This window comes from Chlamydotis macqueenii, chromosome 2 (assembly GCF_036417535.1).
Source record: "Chlamydotis macqueenii isolate bChlMac1 chromosome 2, bChlMac1.mat, whole genome shotgun sequence".
In the NCBI taxonomy this organism is placed as follows: Eukaryota; Metazoa; Chordata; class Aves; order Otidiformes; family Otididae; genus Chlamydotis; species Chlamydotis macqueenii.
Window position 1 is genome coordinate 142554194 of NC_141557.1, and position 25817 is coordinate 142580010.

Genomic DNA, 25817 nt, shown 5'->3' on the forward strand with positions numbered 1-25817 from the left:
GTGCCTTGGAATCACAAATTGTTGCAGTGTATATTTTTGTCCTTCCTCAACAGGAATTTGAGGAGTTCTTTGCAAAATGCTTCCAGGAAGAGCCCTACAGGACACATTTCTTGATGGTTATACATCTGATTTGATCCATCCAGAGTCTGAGTACCAGAGGTTTTCAACCAAGAACATATTTTCCATTTTCTCCATCCACTGATCCATAACAGAATACTTTAAAGTTATGTCATGTCAGCTACATAAAGATGTTTTCCAAGTGAATGTTTCAACTTGTGACAAAAATAACGGAAAGAATTAGTTACACTGGATTTGTCCCTTATACAAAACACTGTAAAGCAGATGTTAGCGTTACCTTTTCAGGAAAGAATTACACTTAGCATGCTTGAACAATGAATCTACCAATTTACTCTTGTAGTTGCTATGAGGAAGGAATTGGGAGTAAGTATAATGAGACCCTTAGTGAAAGACATTTTGTGGTGATATACAAAACCAGGTTACAAAACCACTGTTTCCTTGGGAACCCCTCTTGTCTGGAGGAACTGGAAAGGAACAGAAAAAAAAAATCAGACAACTTATATTAATAACCCCACTGATGTCAGTACATTTAGATGACTTGAAGCCACCAAAAGAAAGTATTGCGTACCTTTGATATATATGACTGGAGTGAATATTCAGTTGTAGATTATACAGTGGAAGAACAATTCCAACAGAAGAATGTAAACCAGGGATGGGAATCTGTTTTTTCAGAGTATGGTAGTGAGCTCAGAACAAGAGCTGAGAAGCACGGGAAGGGCAGGTACTGGGAGACGTGTGAACATGAAGGTCAGAATTTATAGACATTTCACTACTGAGGGAATTGCAAGTGACCGCTCCTTAAAAATAAGTTTCATAAATGATCAGGGTACATGGTGATAATTTGTCTTGTTGGTTGATTGTAGGTTATTGTTGACACTATTGCTCTGGAGTAGGCAGAGAACTCTGTGCTCTGAGTATGTTTTCATCAGTATGTCACCTAGGCAATGTAAATAACAGTAACAGCATGGGACAATTTGGTGCAGGCTAACAGGAACGTGAACAAGTAATATTTCCATTTAATTGCAGGAAAACATGAGGCATGATAGGTGGAACTGATGAGGAGAAAGGAAGGTAGAAACATAGAAAGGTCAAGTTGAACCATTTCTTCAGTGAGTCACAGGATGTCTTCTGCTCTGAATCTGCTCTCTCTTTTCAAAGCAAATAGCTAGATAATATATGGGGATTACAGTTCCTGTCCCTGGATTTGTTTGTTTATAGTTACCCACTCAATGGCACAGGATATAGTGGGAACTGGGCAAATACCAAGGAGAAAAGAAAGCTCTTTTGCAGAGCTTTCCTGTAGAAGAAATTCTACAGTCATGTTGAGGGCAGGCATTTCTAATTTGTGGATGAAAAAGCACAGATGTGTTTAAATGATTACAGAAGCAAGCACTGCAAAACAGGAAAGTTCAGAGGTAAATACCCATTGGAAAGAAATTCAGATGAGTGCAGCAATGCACAGAGAACTGTAGTGATGTCTTGCACCCAAAACTATGGTCAGAATACTCTTACTGTTTATGGTTGAGACATGGCATTAAATATTTTTGAGACAACTGTGTAACCGGACAGGGTGGAGAGGTTGCTTTCAAGTGGTCTGGTTCTTTTTAATTATTCTTAAACGTGATGGAGTGATTTCTCTCCTTCCTCACTTCCTCAGGATAAAATGTAGTTTCCCGAAAGAATTAGTCCAGTTAATTCTTCCATTCAACATTTATAGATTGATAAGGACTGTACTATCTTTGGTAATCTGATGACACACAGTTCTACATTTCCTTCTCTTTCTGACTTAGATGCCAGATTTATCTAGTGCCTGGAAGAAACAAGGAACTGGGTGAGAGCCAGCTGGCTGGAATCCAGTCTGAAAGGTGAAGGTGACGTTAACTGGAAAAGCAGAATGCTTTGAGGACTTGATGAAAATCACATAGTTGATTTTACAAGGGTATCTGCTAAAATACAATATGCTCAGTTTCTAGACTATGGTTTATGTACAGTAATAAAGTGTCTATTATACATAATTTTACATCAAGAAATGGGACAGGCTGCTTTCAGCTAAGGATGTCAATGTCATTTCTTAGACAAAATTAAAATTTGATGAATATATGTTATGTTCAATTGGTATGGATTACTGTTAAGACTTGCTTTTCCACAGCCAACCTATCATGTCCCTCTGGTGATCTGTTCTTCCAGAACTTGTTTTCCCAAAGGAATGATGTCTTCAGCCCAACATCGCTTGCAGAACTCTTTAGCTAGTGAAGGTACCTCCTAGAATTTATTCTCTGCGGAAATATAGCTAATGAGGACCTGGATACTTTTGGGAAGATGACCCTTTTTTTCAGGTCCTTGTACCTGGTTGTAAGTTGGTGTCATAGTCTGTTAGAAATAGTGCCGGCTCCAGAAATGTGTGATGTACAGCGGAGACTTCAAACTATCCAAACTAAACTTAACAAAATGACTTTATTATTGCTACATACACTTATATGACATCCAACGTTGATGTCAAATAGGCATTCTGTCTTGTAACGTGAGAGAACAGCAGGTAGAACTGCTGTCTGTAAACAGACTGAAACGGACTGAAAACCCACAGATCCGCACTGAATTGTTTCTTTGTCTTTCCTGGACAGGTTACTTCCCATTTGGGCTGGATGGCATTTGAGGCATTGTCCAGAAATTATTTCTTGCCATCTTGACTGCCCAGGTGGGGGATTTACAGGTAACAAAAGCATTCTGAGAGGTTTATTCCACCACTGCCTGGTCACCAGGGCGGGAGGAGGACTTCATTCTCCAGCCTGCTCTCACCGCTGTCACATTCCTGCTCTTCTGGGCTGGGGAAGTCTGTCCGGACAGACGCTGGGGCAGATGTCACGCCTTGCGCTGGCTGAAGGCTGCTCCAGCCGGACGCTGTGTAGGCGAGCGCGGAGCTGCCGGACCCGCACGGCCGAATGGGCCCGAGGTAGCCGGATGCCCCCTCGCCGTTGCTCTCCGGTTCTCAGCCTAAACCGCGGGCCGCGCCGTTGGGACCTCCGAGGGGACGGTGCTGTGGCGGCCCCGCCGCCCTGCCGGGCCACTTCCCCCCGCTGCCTCCTCCCGGGGGCTGTCGCTCCCTCCGCCGGCTCCCTCGCCCTGGGGCTGCTCTCAGGGACGGGCCCCCCCTCTCCACTCCCCCGGGCAGCCCCGGTGCCCGGAGTTGCGGGAGTGGCGGCCCCGCATCGCCTCCCCGCCCTCTCCCCCCCCGCGACCGCCGGGCTCGGTCCTCCCAGCGCGTCGCCCGGTGCCTTGGCTCCTCCTTGTCCTTCCTCGCGTGATATTTTATCGCGTCCATTTTTTTTTTTTGTGCGGGGATAAATAAATACATCCGGACAGCGGCTGCCCGCTCCCCCCACACCCCCCGTCCCCGCGCCCCAGGGCCGGCAGCCGGGGCTCCGCGCAGCGCGGGCGGGGCAGGCGGTGGGGCGATGCGTGGCCCCCTCCCGTGACTCCGGCTCTCCGCCATGCCATGGGTTAGGCGGTCTCCATCCCGCGGCCGAGAGGGCATCAGCCAAGCGAGGCGGCGGCGGCAGGAAGCGGCGCGGCCCGGCCGAGGAGCGGCGGCAGCGGGAGGAGGCGGCGGCGGCGGCGGGAGGCGGGCGCGGCGCCCCGCCGCCACCTCCATGGACGGCGGCGAGAAATTATGAGCCGCGGCCGGCGGCCGGGACCGGCGCTCGCCCGCTGGGGCTTCCCCTCGCTGCACGCCCCGGGGCTCCGCTCTCGCACGCCCCCCGCCTCGCCCCCCCTCTGCCCCCCTATCCCGGAGCCGCTGGCTTGGTCCCCGCCGGGCGCTGGGGGTTAGGGTAACCTCGCCTGCACCCCCCCCCCGCAGCTCTCCCGCGGCTGATCCTGCCCCTCTCCCTTCTCCCTCCCCACCCCTTCCTTTCCCCTCCCCGCTTCCCCGCTGGGCCCCGTCCTCCCCGCTGCCCCCGGTGGGTGCGAGGTCGCTCGGGGCCGGCGGCCACCCCGCCCCTCCCCGGCGGGGCCGTCGTTAGGGCCGCCGGTGGATCCCGGGGTATTGATTTGTATGTGCTTTCTCCCGGCGCCGGCGGCGGCCGCTCCCGCTGCCGGAGTCAGGGCAGCGCTTCCCGTAGCGGCGGGTGAGAGCTCCCACCAAACATGTCGGCTCCCGCCGGGCCCCGGGGCGGCCCCGCCGCTCCTCAGCCTCTGCCGGCTCCGCAGCCCGAGATGCCCGACCTCAGCCACCTCACGGAGGAAGAGCGGAAGATCATCCTGGCCGTCATGGACCGCCAGAAGAAGGAAGAGGAGAAGGAGCAATCCGTGCTCAAGTAAGGGCGGGAGCCTCCCTGCCTTCCTCGTCCTCCCCGGCCGGCGGTGGCGGGTGCGGAGGTCTCTTCCCGGGGCCGGGGCGGGAGAGAGGGAGCGGGGCGGCCGAGGGGCAGGCGGGGCAGGGCAGGGGTGTCTCGCCGCCGAGCCGAGCGTGGGGCACGGCGGGGAACCGGGGGAAAACGTGCCGCCGCGGGAGCGGGCAGAGACGGGGCCGGGAGGCCGCCGCGGCCCGGGCTCGCCTCCCGCCCTGGCCGCGCTCCGCGGGGCGGGCGGTGGCGCGACGGCTTCGGCTCCTCACGCCCCGGCGCCGGCGGGGGCAAGGCGCCCAACATGGCCGCACAGGTGCCGTTCTCACCCGGCGTGTGCCATCGGGAGGAAAGGGGAGGGGGGGTGGCGGGTCGAAGTGGCGGTTGGCGCCGCCGGAGGGGGCGGATCGGCGGCACTGGGCCCCGGGCTGGCAGCGGCGGCCCTGCCCGGCGCTGGCGCGGCCGCCCGGGGCGGAGAGGCACCGCCAGGGCCTAGGCTCCGGCCGCCTGGCTGGGTGGGTTTGCCACAGCCGCCATCTTCCCCCGACAACGTGTCAGCCGCCCGCCCCCGCCCCGCTGCTCTTTCCAAGCGTGAGCCCCGGCGCCGGGGAAAGCGGGGCGCCCTGCCGCTGGCCCGCCCGCCGCGGGCATGGGAGGCGGCGGCGGCGGGAGCTGTCCCGGCGGCCGGGTTCAGCACCGGGAGCTGTCCGCGGCGGCCGGGTTCAGCACCGGGAGCTGTCCGCGGCGGCCGGGTTCAGCACCGGGAGCTGTCCGCGGCGGCCGGGCTCCAGCACCGGGAGCTGTCCCAGCGGTCGGGCTCCAGCACCGGGTCTGGTCCCGCCACCACTGTCCGGGCACGGGGGGCCGGGGCAGCCTGAATTCCCCTTGTGCTGTACCCCAGCCGCCAAAGAGTACCCAGTCTCGTGGGAGGCTCAGGGCCCTGCTCCCGCCAGCGGCACTGGTCGTGTCCTTCCCCGGCCTGGGTGGGAGGCACTGAGTAAACTCAGGAAAACTGTTCTCCCTCCATGGCGGAGTAGTTGCACTGACTTCTAACGGCTTGAAAATAAGCAAAGCTGCTACTATTGTGGAGTTGACTTTGATGAGTGTGGTGAAACTGAAGCACTAAGTGGTTTTTTTTGTACCAAAATCAGTATTGTGTCTTGGACATGTTAAGTGCAATCACACTCAGTACCTGGAAGCTGTGTTCTGGGCTTTGGTTGCTGACTTGGGAAGTCTGTTTCCAAGATTCATTGCATTCTTGTTAGCGTTGTAATGAAAACTTCAGATGTCATTTGTGTGACAGCTACTAAACTGTGAGGTGATCTCCTAAAAACACTTCAATGTCTGTTTAAAAAGATTTTTCACTTGGTGAACATTTTCAAGAATGTTAGTAATGTGAGCACTGCAAATAAAGGGCCATACCTTGTTTTATCACTGCCTCTCAGTCTCATGCTATACAATTTGCTGGCTATTGTGATACTTTTATTTTAAAGCAATTTAGACTCCTTTAAATTGCTAAATTGTGTGGCATATAAAAATAAACGCAAGTTTGTGTCTAAAATTTTTGCACCCTTAAAAATCATTAACAAAGAAGGAAATGGAAAATTGTTCAAGTTGCAGTTTAAATACATAATAATAGCATTATCGTTGTAAAGAAGGCTCCTGGCAGCTTTTGTTGTGGTCAATAGTATTTATGATCCAATATAAAGTATGATTTCAGTATGATACTAGGATCAACTTGAACTGTTAAGCTTCCAAACAAAGAATAAACTGTTCTCAAGCAATGACAGGGTAAAACCAACTCAAGAAATGAAACAGAACTGTTTTCATTTGTAATCTTCAGAATCTTGGAAGCAGACAATGGACAGAAGACAGGTCTTCATCAAATCTAAAGATAAACTGTAAACTTCATTAGGGGGTTTAGTTTCTCATTGTGTCTCCCTAAAGCTTCCTTTTGAATTCTGTGTAAGCCATGAGGGAAATGGTGTGGTGTAAAGCTTTTACATGAAGGATAGCCTAAACCAGCTCTCTCAGGAAAATGCTGTTGTCAATGGAATTTGGATAGATGGGTCACAATATTTTACAGGATACTGAGAAGTGATCTGTTGTCAGATGAATTACTCACCAGTTTCATTTTTCTTAAAGTGAAGTGGCTCCTTGAACCATCAGGTACATGTTTATTCTGAAAATATCTACAGATTTATTAAGCACGGCCCCCCACCAAAATAATATCAGAGCTTGTTGTGCATTTTTAGGTAGATATTACTGACTTTAACGTTCTTGACAGATGTTTTCCTTCTGTCAGGAGAAGAGAAAGAAGAAAGCAAGCCCCCTCCCCCTCCATCTATATGAATGAACTGCTTTTATTGCATAGAGATAAATGCAGTGCTAAATCCTGCGGTCTTTGTTCAAGTGTAATTCTCGAAGGCAAGCTCCTTTTGAAGTGGAAGGTATTTTTGTCTGACTAAGCAATAAAATTGTGTCATTTTATTCCATGGAGAAATATGGAAGGGAAAAAAAAAAAGATACTGCAAATAAGCGTTGACATTTAGAGATATTATCACAAGAACTGTTCAAATGTTGTAGAAAGGGACAAGCATGGACTTCCTCTAATTTTTTTTTTTTGGTAATTTATGGTGATTGAGTGTCAGTATGAATGGCTAGTCCCTGGGCTGTACTGCCTTTCTCCATTCTATTTCTATTTTGTGCTTTGCAAATTATTTTGCTGTGCCCATCACTGTGGTATTTGAGCATCTTCCAAAAGTGCATTAAGTAGTGTGACTCACATCTGTAATGTGGACTATTTATTCTTTTCCTTTCATTCCCTGGGGTAAATATGTGTGGATTTAAAATAGATACATAACTTCTTCTCCTTATGCTTGTTTTACTCTTTTTGAGGAAAGGATATGCAGATGGTATTGAGTTGTAATCTGTAGCAACTAATAGTGATCAGGTCAGCATGAATTCTTGCCAGGATTTGCTGGAACATGATGGCATGGAAAGCAGAAGCTTTCCAGATTTCCTCTCTCCTTTGGCCTGGTTCAGCCTGTGAAATATGCCTAGCTACAGCTGTGCACGGTGTTCCTGTGGCAGAGCTTCTGCTTTGAAAAGAAGGATGGGCAGCGAACTCTGCTGCTTCCTCTGTCTCTCTTCTGGAATTTTTGGGACCCTCGGAGTGCATTTTTGAATGTCATGTACTAAGAAGGTGCCTTTTTGACAAAGTTATTGAACATATATTTTGCATAATATTGAATATGCGTAATGAATGACACTCAGAGAAAGTGAGTTTATGTCTTTACACTGAGTTTAAGTCATTTCTGCTCTTATAGGAATAGTTACATATTTTCAACTTTTATCTTTGTGAGTGTTTTACTTTCATGCATACAGCATAGAACTTTTGATGACGGCTTTGCCTTTACATTATGCACATGCTTCCTCTTATAAATTCTAGTTTTGTGTGTGGAACCTTTCTAACAGATGTTAGATAGCACAGTTTCTCCATATGGATTCATTTGTGGGGTCAGTCTTGCACTTTTTTTACTTTTCATTTGTACTTTATTTCTATATCAAAGGACTGGCTTGAGAGGATGCATACAGGAAAAAAAAAGATTTGTAGAAGACACTAGGATGCTGACATTATTTGTAAAGACTTATGTTTCAGCCTGTGTGATGTGCATATACACTTTTCTACTTGCAGTATCATGAGTTTCCAGCTCATTTGCCTAACTATTCTAAAAATAAAATGGTCTCCTTGTAAAGTCAGACTCACAGCTCTGAAAATACATGCATTTCAGCTTTTCATGGGTATGGACAGTTTAGCCCTGTAGAAGGCAAGTTTTCCTAGGAGAAATTGCATTATGAAATCATCCAGCTTTTCATATATTTGCAAAGTGTCACAGATTTACCATGAGGTCCTTATAAATGATCTCTTTTGTATGTGTGTGTGACTGAAATCAACTGGCATTGTCATCTCTTTTATCCAGGAGGAGAAGACAGATGGAAACATGGTGGGCTAGCTAGAGAATGGTGGCTCTCTGTTAGCCACCACTGTCAAGTCCAGAGTAAGCTTTAGGAAGGCATGACTGGCTGCAGCCTTGCGTGTGCTCAGTTGCCGTGTCTGTGATTGCACAGCCATGGTGAAGTTTGGGTAGAGACACTGACTGAAACAAAATCTCTGACAAGCAGACCTCAAAGAAACCAGATTGTGTGGGCTCTGTGTGGCACCGTGGATGAGTGAGTTGTGGGGCAGGATGCTGGGCCTGGGGGAGAGGAAACAATAGATTGATGGCTGTGAGTCACAGCACTGTAAATATCTGCCTCACAAAGTTATTGTACTGCTTTATAAATAATTATCCTGCTTTATATAATCAACTCTGTTCTACACTGCTTTAAAACCACTGTATGTTTAGGATTTGGATTTCGGGGCTGGAGCGATGAGAGAGGTGTAGGTGGTGATTATCAGTTTTGTTTTTTGGAAATAGAGATATGTATATGGGAATTTCCAAAGTTTATAGGGTAATGCAAAAAGATTTGCTTTTGGCTAGATAGTAAACTAGGACTCCAGGCAATGTTGGTTGTTTAACTTATGCTTCCGTAACTTTAGACTGTGTTTTGTCTGAATCTGGAGTGCTGATCAGAACAGTCCGTTGCTACACCACTCATCATCTTGCTCTTGTTTCTGTGTATTATAAAATAAAATATGGTCAAGGTGACTTTAAAAGTAATCTCTTTATGCATTGTAAAATCAGTGATAGTGGAAGTTACATGAAAATAATCCCTGAGGAAAATAGTTGTCCCCTTCTGTGCCCTGCCCTGCCCTCTCCCCTGCCCTCATCGATTCCTGCTCCCTCGTTCTCTGCAACCTCCTAATGTTCTTTATCATCTCCCCTTTCTTTTGTTTTAACAATTTGTACTGCTTTTTGGGCCTCTCTCAAAACTGTCTTTACTCCTTACTCTCCTCTCTTACCACATGCTTAGACATTTTGTGCTGTAGATAATACTTGTCAGGATGTCACAGCTTGTACCATTTGCTCTTCAAGAAGACCCAGTGTTTACAACTGTTCTCTAAAGTATCTAGCACACTTTTGGGCGCTATCTGCAAATAATAGCAGTAGTACTTCCTCTTAGTGACTAAGCAAAATGTATCTGGAGATTATACAGACTGGCAGTTACACTAATTACTGGGTTTGCTAATGTTAATGTTGGGTAAAGTTTCAGAAGACTGCAGTAGTGCTGATGTTCCTGCATTCAAAAAGTACAAGCAGTATGTGTTGGATGTAAAAGGGGGCCGAGTAATAGAAATGGGGCGAATATCAGGCCGAGTAATAGAAAAGCTGATACAGAATTTAGTTAACAAAGAACCCCAAGATAGTTATTTAACACCAGCCAGTATATGCTTTCTGAAACCTTGTCAAATAAATCTGCTTTTGCATTCTTTGAAACAAAAAGAAGATGACGTTTAATTTTACACCTTGAATACAAGAGTGTAGATTGTACTTTAAGGCATTGGGACTGCATTCTAGAAAGTGGTGACTGGGTTAAACTCAGTGAGTCTCTGGAAGTGAGGTTAGGGGCTGAATGGTCCATTCAGGATTTTGTCTGCATGCAGCTGTGAGCTGGGTAACATCTCAATAACTGAGAATGTCAAATAATTGATTTTTCCATTGAAGCAACAGCTTAATTAGTGTATATATTGTAAGTGCAAAACTACACAGAAGTGGTAGGTTACCACAGAACTGATATAAAATGTGTTTTTATCCTGCCAATGAAGTTTTAAAATTCTTGCAGCGTATTTGAGGTCTCATAATAAGGAGGAAAAGGTAATATAAGGGTTTGAACTTTGAAATGTAATCCAGTGGAATGTGAAATTAGCCAAATGTTCTGTTTTTATCTGTAAGGTAGACTTGACAGTTTTGGGATTTGTCTTCAGCTGAATGCCACCTCTCACTCCTCTGCTTTACTGGCTTCCTTAAAGTTTTCCTGTCGTATTCAGAGTCAGTCAGAAGGCTATGATAGTTTCTAAGGCCATTGGGCCTGCCTTTTCAGAGAAGGACTTTTTTTTTTTGTGTTGCCATATTTCCTTTTTTTCTGAACATCTCTGATGGTTGTTTTTTTTTTTTTTTTTGACAGGAAATTTAGGTGATAAAACCTCAAAGAATGCAAGAAATTATGAGTTATGATCTTTTGTATACTTGTTTGACAGCAATAGACATGACATCTTAACAATGAGCTTTGGGGTGGGGATGAGTTTCTGAGTTAAGATTAGATCATGTGGGCTGTCTTAATCATATGTCTTACTGTATCATGGTTAATAGCTACAAGTCATCATGGACAACCTAATATCTTTAAAAGTGAGCAACAGTGAGTCTTCTTAATTTAGACTCATAAGCAGGAGGAATCTCTTTAAATACTAATTGTTTAAAAATTTATTTTCAGACAAATTAATTCATATTGGAAATCTTAAGTTCAATTCAAGCCACATTGTTTTCAATGCTTACTGAGTTTAGATTTTGTCTCTTTTGCAGGACTATGTGGTGTAACAGGAGGAACTGTTACATCCTTGAAGTATAACTGTCTGTTGAGGGTATATTGTAGTTTATTATTAAGAACAGCTTACACCTGATCTGGTAGTGCTTTTGTACATTCAGTAAACTCCAGCAACTGCATCTCGTGATTTGTTAAACTTCTGGTGATACAACAAAATTGCAGAATCAGTGCTGTGCTGAAAAGCTACTTCTTCATGATACTGTGTTTGACTGTTTCCTCATGTTGTTTCTCCACGGTATTGTCCTGAAGCTGCAAAGGAATGTGTCAGGACTAAGGTTATAAGAGTAACAGTACAAGATTGTATACGGCATTTAACAAGTTAATACCTATCAGTGTTGGAGAGTAAGAGTTCAAAGTAATTTATATTGTTCTCTGCTGTTTTCATTGAAGGTGGAAGACAGTTTTTTTTATAGCCTTGAATTCAAGTATCAGCTGTCATCACATTTCTCTGCCTAAACATGTTTACAGAGCGATCTTAGTTGCATTTTGATAAACTGAAATTAAATTAATGCATTTTGATAGAGAAGGAGTTTGTAATAGTCTACTTTATGTATCTTTTGAAGTTTTTCTGTGAGAGCCTACAGGATGTCTTTGATTTAGACTCTAAACTCTTTTGTTAAAACTATAGTGAGATATCCTGTTTATTCTAGCAGGAGCTAGTGAGAGCTGAACTTGTGTTTCAAAAAAGTCCGCATGCATCTATTTAGAAAATTCACAAAGAAAATCTTTAAACTTTAAATAAAACATTAAAAAGTTATTTTCTTTTTACTGTCTCTGTTGGGTTGGTTCTTTCTTCTTAAATCTCATAGGAAGTTGTTTAAATACTTCCTGATAACTTATTCTTTCTTTATTTAACATTAATATTTTTAAGGTGAATTGTTTCTTTTAGCAAATATGATATTGTATTTGCACATAGAGAATCTCACAGGTCATATAGCATTACTGGGTATTTGATATTAGGTGGCATTTTGGTTCTATGTATTTGTAAGGGCAATCTTTCTTTAGAATGTGTATTGTCTTAAGCATATGAAGGACACCAAATGTTCTGACCTTTAAATAAAATTGTGAGTTAGAAGCAGTCAGCCTTTTTTGGAAAATGTTTTGCAACCATCTCTCATATAACTTTTCAGAAATGAGTACTCCAGTGTGTCAGCAAGAAATCTTTTTTGATGTATTGTTACTCTAACTCTTGGTGCATTTATACATTTTTCTCTTTGCAGAAAGAATGAGTGAGAAGTAATGCTTTTATAGCTATTCAAAGCCCAGATAACACATAGAATAACAGGAAATAGGGCTGGTTGGAATCTCAAGAGGAACCTTCCAATTCATCCTTTGCCTCAAGGTATGCCCAGCTACGAGATAGCAATTCATGACACTTATTTGTCTAATCTAGTGATTCCCAGTTGTGAGGGCCACCTTGCCAGTGAAACAAATAGGCTTCACGGACGAGGCAAGAGCTCATAACAGGTGACACACAGAATTTGCGCTAATCAGTTCTGCAAGAGCTGTGCTGCCTACACAGGAGAAGGTGAGGAGTTGGCCAAACAAATCTTAGGGTAAAGCTCTTGGACCCAGTACAAAACTTTTACAGCTTTTTCAAATGATAGTTTGCTAATGAAAGGTATGAAAACAATGAATCCAATTACTGACTGACCAGAGATGGAGATTCCTTGAACCCCCTAGGTAATTTGTCTCACTCACTCAAAGTTGTTGTCCTTACCATTAGATTTTTTCCCTTACTGTTAAACCTAAATCTCTTTCCTGCCGTTTCCTACTTACTCTCTGCTCAGTGGAAATGCAGAGCAGTCTGTTACTTTTCTGTTTGCAGCAACCTTTTATATAGTTCACAAATGTGATCATATCTCCTCCTGTAGATTCTCATCATCTCCTTTCTGTAGACTCAGCAGGTCATATTTTCTAGACTTTTGACCATTCTTGTTGCTGTTTTTTATATACTTTCTAACTGATCTTTTTTGAAATACAATGTCCAAAACCAGGTACAGTATTCCAAACAAAAGTGTATGGGGAGAGCACAAGGAAAACACCATGTGTCTAGCACAGAACACTTCCCTTGTACAGTCAGTGTCATGTGTGTTTGGGTTTTTTTATTGTGGTATAGCGTTATGGACTCATGGTCAGCTTGTGATCTACTATACCTTCAACATGCTTTTCTGTAGAACCACTGTTGAATCAATCATTCCTCATTTTGTATTTTGAAGTTTGTTACCTCAGCTATGCACAGTGTTTGTCTTCATCCCAGATAAGTTATATTCTGTCTGTATCAGATGCCTCTGATGGATTTTGCATTAAAGTGCTTAAATAAAATGCACAAACAGCCCTTGGAGCAAGAATGAGGATTTGCCTCTAGAGAGTATCCTAATCACAGAGCTGTTTAGACTTTCTCTTGCTTGTCCATACATTCACATTCCTGACTGCACAGTTGCACAACTTCATTGGTAGGATGCAGAATAATCTTATTACAGTTTTTCCCATTGGTTGGTTGTTGGGGAAAAGAGATCTCTGTTCAAATATTCTCAAGCTGAGGAGGGTCTACAACACGGGTCTTGCACCTCCTTGGAAAGACATAACTGCTACACTATTGTAAGGGAAATAGTTGCATCCTCTGGTGTATTTATTCAGTCCATGGAAGCTGTTGTCTGACTTAAAACAAATTTGACAAAAATGTTGAGATCCTAAAAATGCTGAGATCCCAAATATATTTAATTACTAAGGGTCTAATGAAAAAGTAGATGGGTACTGCAAAGGGATTGCCCACACTCCTGGCTGTGGAAAAGTCTGCTCACACCATATCACATACCAAGGAGTCCTTATAGGAGAGAACCAGCCATAAACATCAAAATAAATCAATCATGAGCTGTGAGTCCTCACTGAGTCAGACTTCTTTAGATTTAGCACTCATAGAACTGCTTGGTTAGTGAAAATTATTGCCTCAGTTTTGGTATCTTTTTCATTCCTATGTTAAAACATTTAGTGCTTGGGTTAAGAATTGAGCCCAGAGAATCACTGGGATTCTTCTGACTAGATGTGAATATCTACAGTGTAAGATGTCTACATCTGAAATGGCTTAGATTCAATTTAAAGGAAATGGAAATAAAGATGTGCCTTTAGGATGTGATCCATCTCATCTTAAATTGGACATTTCAAATAGGCTGGATGAATTGCAGAGCCTATTTCTGGCTCTGGACTTAAAAAGAAGATAAAGTGAATGTGTCAGATGTAGAGGTCTACCTTGTAGACATCTTGAGCTAGAGGAAGTTGAATCTCACCCTCAGAGTTCTGCCTTTAGAATAACTCTTCACTATTTCATCTTACAAGAATGCCATAGCCACTTTCCCTATTGGCACTGACTTTTATGGTTCTCTAGAATTCTTCAGAAGCCTGTTTGCCAAACTGTATCTTTTGCTTATATTTCCGTCAATTATTAATTAGGGCTTGCTCATTTATCCATATCTTTACTATTTTAGACTCACTGGTGGGAACCTGAGTATGGTTCTGTTCTACTCCAAGGTTATTCTTAGGATTTGGTGTACCTCTTATATTAAATTCAGAAAGCCTTCGAAGAATGAGATGTAAAAAAGACCTTGGAATACAAGATCTTTCCAGCATGTGGGATTAAGCATAACTATCAACAAAAGTACATTGCAAAGAAAATCTTCACATGTCATTCACCAATAAGAATGATTAGTGGATAGTTTAAGCCAGAAGATAGAATTTCATAGCTGAAGCTAGTCTGATTGTTAGATGAGAAGTTACAAACACAGGATTTGTCTAGTACTTGTAAACTTAAACCAGTGTAACATTAAGACCCAAAGAAAACTCTATAAACTCAACTTAAATTGATAATTTCTTTCCATAACTCACACACTCTTTTTTTTTTTTGCTGTGTTTCAGTGGAAGTTAAAGAGATTTCAACATATGCTTCGATTATCTCCTATGTTTTGAATTTCTTCTTTTCTGCCAGTTAGCCCATTGCTTTAACAATATTTATTTAGCTACTGTATATTTACAAGTTGATAGGTCACTTTTGATATTAGTCTCTTAAAAAACATACTGTTGAATGCTATGTGTTCTGAATTCAGCACTTTCTTGTTTTAAAGGCCTGGAAGGTACAGATACCTTCTGCAGGTATCTGCAGAAGATGTTGTGTGGTATAGAAATCAAGTATATTTTTGCTGAATCAGGCCCTGAGACAGTTTGGGAACATGGGTTTTGATTCAGCATGCTTTCATTAATTTGGTTAGTCATTGCGATTGTGATTCATTTCATTCTGTGTAACCTACTGCTGCGCAGTAAGTGACAGCTGAACCATGTATTATCTAACAGCTAGAAAAATAGCATCACTGTCACGTTTAGGAGACTGAGGATTATACTTTTATTGAACACGTGTTTTGTACTAAAGTTAAAATGCTTCAGGAAAGTCTTACTTTTTTTTCAAGTTACTTGTAGCATTACAGATATGAAATATCACAGTAAACAATATGAACTATTTAAAAATAAGAACTTAACTTTAATTTATGAATAGAACAAAGCTTCTTGTTCTGATTTTTAATAATTTACTGGCTTTTTGGATTGCTTGTAAAATTATGCTTGTGGATGATTTGCTGATAGTCTGATTTACATATAAGTGGTAGGTTTGAAGAGCTAAATTTAACTGAATGGGAAATATTTCTCAAGTGCTGATATTACTTCCATGCTAATATATATTCATCAGAACACATTTCAAGTGAAGCAGTAATTTTAATTATTCTGCTGAAATTTACAAAAAATGCCAGGGAAATTCAAAAGTTAGCAGATTGTAAAGTTAGGCAAAACCCCAATATGATTTAAAGAAAATTGTATTTTTACCTAATATCCACATTTCTTTTTAGAAATAGTATCTTCCATGTTTAAAATATGTATCAGAAATTCCAAATATATTTTTTTTCCTGCTCAGCTTATAGTTCATCTGAAGAAATGCTGTAGAGTGTGCTGTGAAGGCACTGAGCCAAGAAAAGGTATTTTCAGGGTGGAGTACAGAGAAACTACTTGATATTTGACAGCTTTGAATTTTTCTGTCTGCTTGGTATCTGAACATGCAGGTAGCCAAAGATGAATGAAATTTAATGGACTATGGCTGAGCACTGATGTACATTTGTATATTTTGAATTTATTTAGGCATAGTCGGAAGATAAGGTTTTTTTTTAGCTACTTTGTAGTGTTTATATGAACATGCCTACTGCAGATTTTACTGAGTGTTCTTGTCTAAAATTTGGTCTGAGTTATGTATCTGAAAAGTCTTTATAACACAGTTTTTCTCTTGTATAAAAGAAGCTTTTATGTGGAGAGAAAGACAAAATAAACATTTAGTTAGATTTTAAAGTATTAGTATGAATGGTCATACTGGGTCTGCACAAACAAGAGTGATAATCATTGTAGAATTAGGCCATGATCATTAGGCCACTGACACTTGTGCCTCAACTTAACTTCTCAGATATAAATAGCTACTTCTTAACTCAGTAGGACCAATTCTTTGCAAGTAAGAGATTCATTAATTACTGAGAATATAGGTTAAAATAGTGCCTTTGTTTAGACTTTATAGTTTTGCCTAGTAACACTTCAAAATAGTTTAAAAAAAAGCATTCATTGAAACTGGAGTTTCACCATGGAAGTTCAGTCATGGTTCAATAGCTAAGAAGCATTTTTTTTTTTTTCATTTTTAACCATTGTACATATATAGAATATACAATATGCTTCGCAAATTACCATGTTTACTCTTTTAATAAGAAAGAATTTCCTGAAAGTTTACCAGTAAAATTCATTAGTTCAGTTGTGTGAGGGATTTCAGTGATGGTCTGTGTAGGGCCACTGTGGGAAATTACAAGGTGCACACAGCTGTGAGAACGCGACCTTGGAGAGGGGAGCTAGGAGGGCTGTTATCGCAGAGAGGAGAGCTAGGAGGGTTGTTGTTGAGCATGATGTTCCTGCCATCCAGGAACTGCTGTTAGCCAGCAGGGCACATACTTGGCAGGCCTTGCTGCATGCGCTGGCCATGCGTGCATCAACACCTGGTCAGTACTCTGCCACCGAATCTGCTGAGGGTATAAACAGAGGCGGCTCGGAGCGGAGGAGAGAGAAAGGACCCAGAGCCCACTCTATGAACAACAGGGGATGCCCTGAAGGTGCTGCGCCTACCTCCCTTCTCTGCTCTGATCCCACTGATCATCATCCTCCTGCTTGGCGGTGCCTCTGGCTTAGTTGGGGTGGTAAGACTCTCACAAAGGGAAAACAATACGCTGGTAACTGCTTATGCTAGGAACTGTAACTGCTTATGCTAGTAACTGCTTATGCAAGGCAGTAATAAAGCAATAAATACTGTTGTGCTTTTAAATATCTTATGCTGGGTGAACTTTGTGCATAGGAATCCTACAAACTGGTTACATCAGTGGATCATTAAGTAAGGAACGGCACTATTAGTGTATTTTTTGTTGTTATTATTGGAATAATTGAATTATATACTCCTAATTTTATTATTCGGTAAAATACGAAGAGTGGTTTAGAATTGGTAGCATTTTTTTGTCACTCTTTGTAGCCACAAGTTTTTTCTTTGACAAGGGCTTAGGAGTGTTTTATTGCAGTAATCCATGAAAAATTTATTTGTCTTTCAAGTGGACTACTGTTCCTAAAACAAGTAAGACTAAGCACTTCCTTAATAATGATGACCTATTTTAAAACAGTTCTTGTCTCCCATTGGCACTGTTGGGTATTCAATAAAGCTGCCGACAAGAAAGATGGTGGCTTGTGTAGAAACAGGGAAATTGCCAGGAAATATCTTCTATCTTGGACACAACTAACTTTTATTCAGTATTTATAAAGTTACTGAACAGTATTATCATCATGTGGAAGGAGGTTTGTACAAGAGCTCTACTGTGCATTTCCATTGCTTAATGTTTGGTCATCATTAGTATCTTTTATAGGGATGGTTTGAACATCTGCATAATAGTTTTTATATTTACATTACTGAAATGTATTCTGGCCTTAGTTTCAATTTAGTAAAGTTTTTCTTCAAAAAATTTCTCTGTGTGAAACAAACAGAGGAAAGGGTTGTTATTGAACTCTTGCCTATTAATGCAATTATTCTTTGCCTTTTAATTCATAATTAGGTTCATATTGCCATAATAAATGAAAAATTATGTTAGAATTTACATGGAAGCATGTAACTCACTAGATTCATAGCTAAAAATTGTATCACTTTTTTTTTTTGTGTGGAGTAAGTATTTGTATTGGGTTTATGTGCCCAGATGTTGGAGGGAGTGCTGCACAGGTGGCTTCTGTGAGAAGACACCAGGAGCTGCCCTCATGTCAGACAGGGCTGCTTTCAGCTACCTCCAAAATGGACCTGCCACTGGCCAAAGCTGAGCCCATCAGTGACACTGGTGGCATCTCTGCCATAACATGTTTAAGAGAAGATAAAAAATGCTGCATAGCAGTTGTGAGAAAGAATGAGAAAAATGTTGGAGAAATGGCCCTGTGGACGCCAAGGTCAGTGAAGAAGGAGGGGGAGGAGCAATGCTGCTCCTGTCAGAGATTCCCTTACAGCCCACGGTGCAGCCCATGGTGAAGAAGGCTGTCCCCCTGCAGCCCATGGAGGTCCATGGAGGAGCAGAGATCCATCTGCAGCCCATGGAGGACCCCACGCTGGAGCAGGTGGGTGCCTGAAGGAAGCTGTGGCCTGTGGAGGGCCCGTGCTGGGGCAGGCTTCTGGCAGGACCTGTGGCCCCTGGAAGACCCATACTGGAGCAGGTTTTCTGGCCGCACCTGTGGCCTGTGAGGGGGATCCCTGCCGAAGCAGTTCATTCCTGAAGAACTGTACCCCATGGAAAGGATCCACGCTGGAAAAGTTCTTGAAGAGCTGCAGCCCATGGGAAGGAGCCATCCTGGAGCAGTTTGTTAAAGAGTGTACCCCATGGGAAGAACCCCATGCTGGAGCAGGGGAAAAGTGTGAGGAGGAAGGAGCGACAGAGACAAAGTGTTATAGACTGACCACAATGCCCGTTCCCTGTCCACCTGCACTGCTCAGGAGGTGGAGGTAGAAGATTCAGGAATTAAGCTGAGCCTGGGAATGAGGGAGGGGTTGGGTGAAGGTGTTTTTAGCTTTATTTTTATGTCCACTGTCCTACTCAGATAATAATTGGCAATAATTTAAATTAACCTTCCCAAAGTGGAGTCTATTTTGCCCAGGAGGGTAACTGGTGAGTGATCTTCCTGTCCTTATCTCAACCCACAAGCTTTGCCATCTTGTTTTCTGCCCTGTCCTGCTGAAGAAGAGGAATGACAGAGAGCAGCTCTGTGGTTGTCTGGCAGTCAGCCAGGGTCAACCCACCACAGTATTTTGCAAATATATTTACAAAGGCTAACCTGAGCCTAGTGGCACTGCTTTTCCTGGGTTCCCTGCAGAATCAACACAGCAAGATAAAGACAGGCTTCTCCAAATGGTGGCTGTGAGGAGCTAAATTCAGCTCCAGATCCCCAGGCAGTTCTCCATGTCAGTGCAGCACAGGCAACTCCATCGCCAGCCCAGCTGCTCCTTCCTGCTTGCATGATACCATCATGGTCCTGGTGCAAGAGTCTGCTGAACTTGCTAGTGAAGCTACTTCAGGGGAGTTAAGCTAATGAAAAATGTTTTCTCCTTCACCATTTTGGCAGAGCATTTTTTTAAGCTACACAAAGGGACTGCTCTGGTTTAGTGTACAGTCCCGCAAGCTGCTGAGCTAGCACAACAGAGGGGCTGGGAGTGATTAGCTACAGTACTTTTGGAGTTTCTGGGAGCAATGGACTTATTCCACCGTTATTTCCACAGTGTGCAATGACCGGTCATGGTGCAGTCACTGAGAAAAGCAGCAGTCAACACTTATGAAATAATTCCTGCTTATGAAGGTGCCATTTGAGATCTATGAGTCAATGCAACCAAAATCAGTGTTTGGAACTTTTCTCATAAAGAAAAAGGAAATTCTCATAAAATTTTGCTGTTGAATAGCTGGAGTTGGAAGACCATTGCCAGTGTTAGTTCAGCTAGAACTAGGTTTTGTCTCTCCATATCAAAGAGCGTATGCAGGTTTTTTTTCTCAGACACTTTTAAAACTCTGCTTTTTTTTTTTTTCCATAATGGAATAAGTTTGTTCAGCTCATAGAACATGGAAAGAAAGGAGAGAGGGAATACTTTAGATGAAGCTGGCTAAGTGAATGGCCTGTAGAAAGCTGTGTTATTGCATTTTCCAGTGTGACCTGGGACATACATAATGAAAGATGTGTAGCAAAGGTCCTAGTTGTAATGCACACACAAGCTCTTGTATTTTCACAGGTGATTGAAAACTCTTTTTGTTGTGTAACATAATGGGAGAGCTCCTTTGCCCCTAGTATTTCAGTTTTTGTATGGACATAAGATCTTCTGATTGTTTAAGTTATGTGATGGCTTTGGCTCTAAGTTTCTTTGCAATTTACTTGAGATATAGGCTACACAGATATTTTTAAAAAAGAGCACATATAAATAATTTTGTTGTAATTTAGTCTGTTATTAAACCAGATTTTTAAATAGTGAATCCTGTAGGTGACAATTATGATTGAATTTTAATTTGCTAGGGTCATGAACTCCTGAACTACTGAAAGTTTGTAAGATTACACAGAGAAACACAAAATGTGAGTTTACCATTGCTACATGTCTATACCAACATAAAAGAAAATATAGACCTTGCATCAAAGCATTTAATTTTTTTCTACTGGTAATAAAAATATTTGATTCTGCTAAGTTACAGACTTGCAGACATACTTGTGCATCTGATATGTAGCCTTATTGACTTAATTGAATTTTTTGAAAAAATGATTGAGAAATACAGCAATTAAAAATATTACCACTCTAGTAGCAATTTTCTGAATGCCTACCTAGCCATCTTATTTTTAAGCAATGCTATATTTAGAAGGACATTACATTCTTTCAGAAGAGAAATGAATCTATTAGGACTAGAACTATTATGTAGGACTATTAAATATTCACATATTTTGTACTACTTGGTTGCTAATATTAGCCTGGTATTCATTAGGAGATACATTCTACTATTGGTTGGAATTTTTTTTTTCTCTTGGATTGCTATAAGAGTCATCTTTGATCTGCATTTTATTGAAAAATAAAACAGCTGTCCCCTTTCTTACGCCTCCCTTCAAGAATGCTGGTAAAAATTACTACAGAGCAATATTTTAACATGTTAACTTTATACCCCAAAATGAGTATGATGGTCCTCCTTTCAGAATCAAAGCCCACTTTTCTGGAATGATTTGCTGCCCTCAAATGTGAATAAATTATACATTTAAAAATGTCATATTCACTCAGATGCCAGCAATTTTATTAATAATGACTAACTGCCTTTTGAACATTTTTTTTTCTACAAATATCAGATACAAATTTCTGGAGGGTATAGGAGGCTTTTACTTTTTCACAAGTTAATATTCAGACTATCTCAGTGGCTGGTTCAACAAATGCCAGTGTCTGGCTGGATTATAGTGACTCCATTACTGGTTTGTACTGCTGGCTTGAATGCCCGTGTTATTGTAAAAGGAAATACTAAAAGTTCTTTCCTCCTAATGCTGTGTGTAAAGAATATGCACTTCTAAAAGATGTTTCTCTCTGTAGAAAATGAGGATGGCACTTCAATAGAGATCTATCTGTGATGATAATGGAATTACTCTGAAAAAAAGGAATATATAATGGAGGGCATGTTCGTCTTAAATAAGACTTTTCTTCCATCTAAGAAGTGATACATTTCTTCCAGTGCTCCAAATATGTTTAAATTATATAAGTGCTAGTTTAGTATTTTTAATTTTACTTACATTATACAATATAGGATTTTACAATTTTTGGTGTTTTATAACCATTTTACATATAAAAGTGTTCTGGGAGATGAGCATTTAAGTCTGTAAGTCCTATAGATTTTAATAAAGATTAATTTTAAATTATACGCTTTCTCCATCTCATTTTTTATGGGTGCAGCTTGTAGGAAAATATTTGGGTTAGACCATATCACTGGCAAATAAACCACCTTACAGCTTTTTTGTGATGTTTTCCTGAAAATTTTGTTTCTGTAATAAAATGATTGAGCCTGATTTTGGTTTAACTTGCATTCTTTTATTCTGTTATGAGTCTACTGATGTCATTAGATCACTTCTGATTTAATCTTATTGTCAAAGAAAAAAAAATTAGGCCCATTATTCCTCATCATTTATGTCGAAACCTATAATGGCCACACGGGAGTGAGAGAATGCAGACAGCCTTGCTCCTGTCCTGTAGAATTTAAGCAATGAATTTGTAGTTCCTGAACTGGCGCTGCTGCCTGTAGAAGAGTGGAGAGAACAGTCCGAAGCAAACTGAAGTGAGGTGTAGGGCCCATCCTGGAGAAATATTGAAACAAATAAAAACCCATTCTGTCATGTTGGAATTGCATTCTTTGGTCTCTTCTTTCATTCTCACTCGATACAGAGGACCCTTACCGTATTGTCATAATCATTGCAGAGGCTTCCAGATCTTAGAATCATAGAATCCTAGAATGGTTTGGGTTGGAAGGGACCTTCAAAGGCCATCTAGTCCAACCCCCCTGCAAGGAGCAGGGACATCTCCAACCAGATCAGGTTGCTCAGAGCCCCATCCAACCTGGCCTTGAATATTTCCAGGGATGGGGCATCCACCACATCTCTGGGCAACCTGTGCCAGTGTTCTACCACCCTCAGTGTAAAAACTTCTTCCTGATGTCTAATCTGAATCTACCTCCCTCTATTTTAAAACCATTACCCCTCATCCTATCACAACAGGCCCTACTGAAGAGTTTCTCCCTGTCTTTCCTGTAGACTCCCTTTATGTACTGGACATCCACTATAAGGTCTCCCTGGAGCTGCCTTCTTACATTTACTATTAATAATGCTTGAGCTGGAGGTGTATGTATTGAAAGCATGGATTGTAGATTGGCTGCTAATATTTTGCTGATGTCTTTATCATTCTTACACAGTAAGGTGTTTTCTGGTAATTTCTTCAAAGATTGATAGTATTTTCCCTTCGTAGAAGTGGATAAACATCATAATGTCTAGTGTTCCAGTAGGTGTAGATCAGTGGATAAAATCTGTAAAATAAATACAGGAAAGTGAGACAATTTGACCAGAATGCCACAGCAAGAGAGTGAAATGATGGTTATCCCCTACAACTATTGAAATTGATCAAGCTATTCACTGTACTTGTTAAAAATGAACTTACAATGTAGTGAAGACATTAGCAAGCCTTGTAGTGTCAGCAGTGCTTGTGTTCACTGTTGCTTCTAGAGTTTTTTTTTCCTTTCTCTTTTTTTTTTTTTTTTTTTTTGGATCTTAAATACTTCATTAATCTCACACATCTTTGGCTACTCTGCTACCTCCAGATATTTTTGTGTAACATCAGTTTGTGCAATACGCACAGTATTAATGTTAGCTTTTTAATAAACAGTGAAACTAGTGTACATTTCACAAACATGATAAAGCTTTGGGGTTAAAGTTCAAGAATAATCACATGTGTAGCAACTATTGTACTTACAATAATAAAAAGTAAGGGAGTTGAAGGAAATTGCAACTTGATATCTATGCTTATGACATCATCTTTTATATAGATACAGCTTTAGGTTTTTATCTGTTTGCAGTAGATAAAGGGAGGACAATAGGGCTTTCAGTGCTTCTCGTTCTCTCTTTTTTATAGTCGGTTAACTAGCCTTCAAGAGCACTCTCACTATTTGGGTTACTTGAGTCAGTTTTTATATAAATTTTTCTGGAATCTAAAAATATTTGAAGAATAATTCTGATTTAAAACGAAAATAAAGCTATTTATTTAATAAAGTGCAAGGTAGAAATTATGCATGCATTTGTCTAATATTAAAAATTGAAAATGTCCTCTGTATGTGTGTATATATGACTTTTATGAAAAATGACACTTATTTTTGAAAAATAAGCAATTACAAGCCAATCTCTCATTAAGAAAATCTTTATGATTGAAAGTTTTTTACTGCCTGTGCTACGCTATAAAACACTTTAGCGCTATTTTATCTGTAGTAGATAATATGTGAAAATAGTTGTCTTATTGTCTTCAATTGTCTTTGTCCCTATTCTTTCTTTTAGCTCTTTTTTGGTGGCAAATCCCCAGTTGTCTGTTGCTAAAGGAGTATGTCTTCATGGGTGCTCACAAAATTAACTCCTCTCTGTAGTTAAATTTATCCAGTTTAGTCAAGTAAGAATCAAAGTACAGAAATTTCAAAAGGGCATGTTTAATTAATGTTATTTCTAACAGTTGGCATTTGATAGCTGAAGGTTTTTTTTTTGTGCTGTCAGCTGCACCATTTCAAACGGAAGTGCTGTTTTTAATTTGCTTGTGACAGACAGCCGTGCCAGTCATAATGCGAGACCCTGGATGCTGCTTCTGTTTCTGTTCATTTGCTTATTCACTTTCTTGCTTTGCTACAGCCTACTTGTGCTCTCCCAATCTGTCAGACACACTTAAAGGAAGTTGTAGTCTACATCTCTACACTAGTTTTGTTTTCCTTTGTTTCCTTATTTAATAAGCTGTTTCATCCAGTTTTACTTAGAGCAGATTGATCTATATTCTTCAGAAGATGGGTAGGTTGAGTCAAGACGCCTGTGAGAATAACACCGAAATGGTGAATGTACAGTGCAATCACCCAATCTTGTTTCTGACTGTGCTGAAGAGGGATACAAAGCTCTTTTCAGGGCCAGGAAGGAAGCCTTCTACTTTCCATCTCCAGCATCTGTGTGGGTGTTTCCTGGGCAGAGGTGGAGAGGAAGCTGACCTTAACATTTGTTAGCAAGTTTTGGGATTGTCTGCACTCTCACAAAGAAGGAAGTGATTAGAAACAAGAACAAATCCGACTTAGATTATCCCTTTGCACTCCCAAAATACATTTCACAGCCTTGAACAAATGTTGCCCCTGAAGCAGCACAAGTAGGTTTTGTTCCTTTCTCAGGGCTTTTAGTAAAAATAGAGCAAATGTGCTTCATCCACGAGACTCGCATCTTGGTGTGTTCATCTTTGTCTCTCTCTTTCTGCTTCTGTTATTTTCTGTCCTTGCGGAAGGATGTCATTATTGCAAAAAGTTTTCAATGGGAAGGTGAGCCATTCATTTTAAGGGGTATATGAATTTGAGCTCAGTCTAGTAGTTGAAAATAAATAGTTGCAAAACTTGTTTTCCAAACTGAGAATACAATTCTCAATACTGAGAAACCCCAGAGATTATTGGAATACATTTCCCGATATCTGCAGCTTGGTACATGTTCTCTGGATCCTGATATGTAACTCAGGTTTGTGGTTTTGCTCCATAATAGGACAAAATTAAAATGTGTACAAATTCTCTCCAGTGTCCCCTGTGTCCTGCGTTCCCCCAAAGGGAAGCATCGCTGTGTGCATCAGGTGAGAGCTATGGCATACTATAAAAAACAGCTGGTTTGGATCATGAGCAAACTGATCTAGTTGAAGATGTCCCTGCTCCTTGCAGGGGAGTTGGACTAGATGACCTTTAAAGGGCCCTTTGAACCCTAAAGATTCTATGATTCAGAGGTAAGGATATCAGGGTCCTGATGTGCCATGAAAGATTTGTTTATGTTCATCCTAGGTCCTCTCCTGAATTCCGTCACCTGCAGCATGCATTGCATTTGCAGTATCTACTGTCTATGTGGTATGGCAGCAAAATCTGTAGTTGGCCCTGCAGTGATGTTTTTAACCACAGAGTGTGTGATGAAGTGTGTTCTCCCAGGTTATTCTTGTTTGATAGGGAGGTTGCTGAA

At 41.5% G+C, this 25817-nt stretch overlaps 1 protein-coding gene across 10 annotated transcripts in view; it reads left to right on the top strand.

The window, feature by feature from the left end:
* The first annotated feature begins 3969 nt into the window (after positions 1-3969).
* Positions 3970-25817, top strand: part of RIMS2 (regulating synaptic membrane exocytosis 2) — a 473080-nt gene continuing 451232 nt past the window's right edge. For all 10 annotated transcript variants that reach the window (XM_086741147.1, XM_086741150.1, XM_086741149.1 and 7 more), the window contains exon 1: positions 3970-4391. In XM_086741147.1, the coding sequence (XP_086597273.1) occupies positions 4222-4391 (170 nt within the window). In that variant the 5' untranslated portion in view covers positions 3970-4221. The remainder of the gene's footprint in view (positions 4392-25817) is intronic.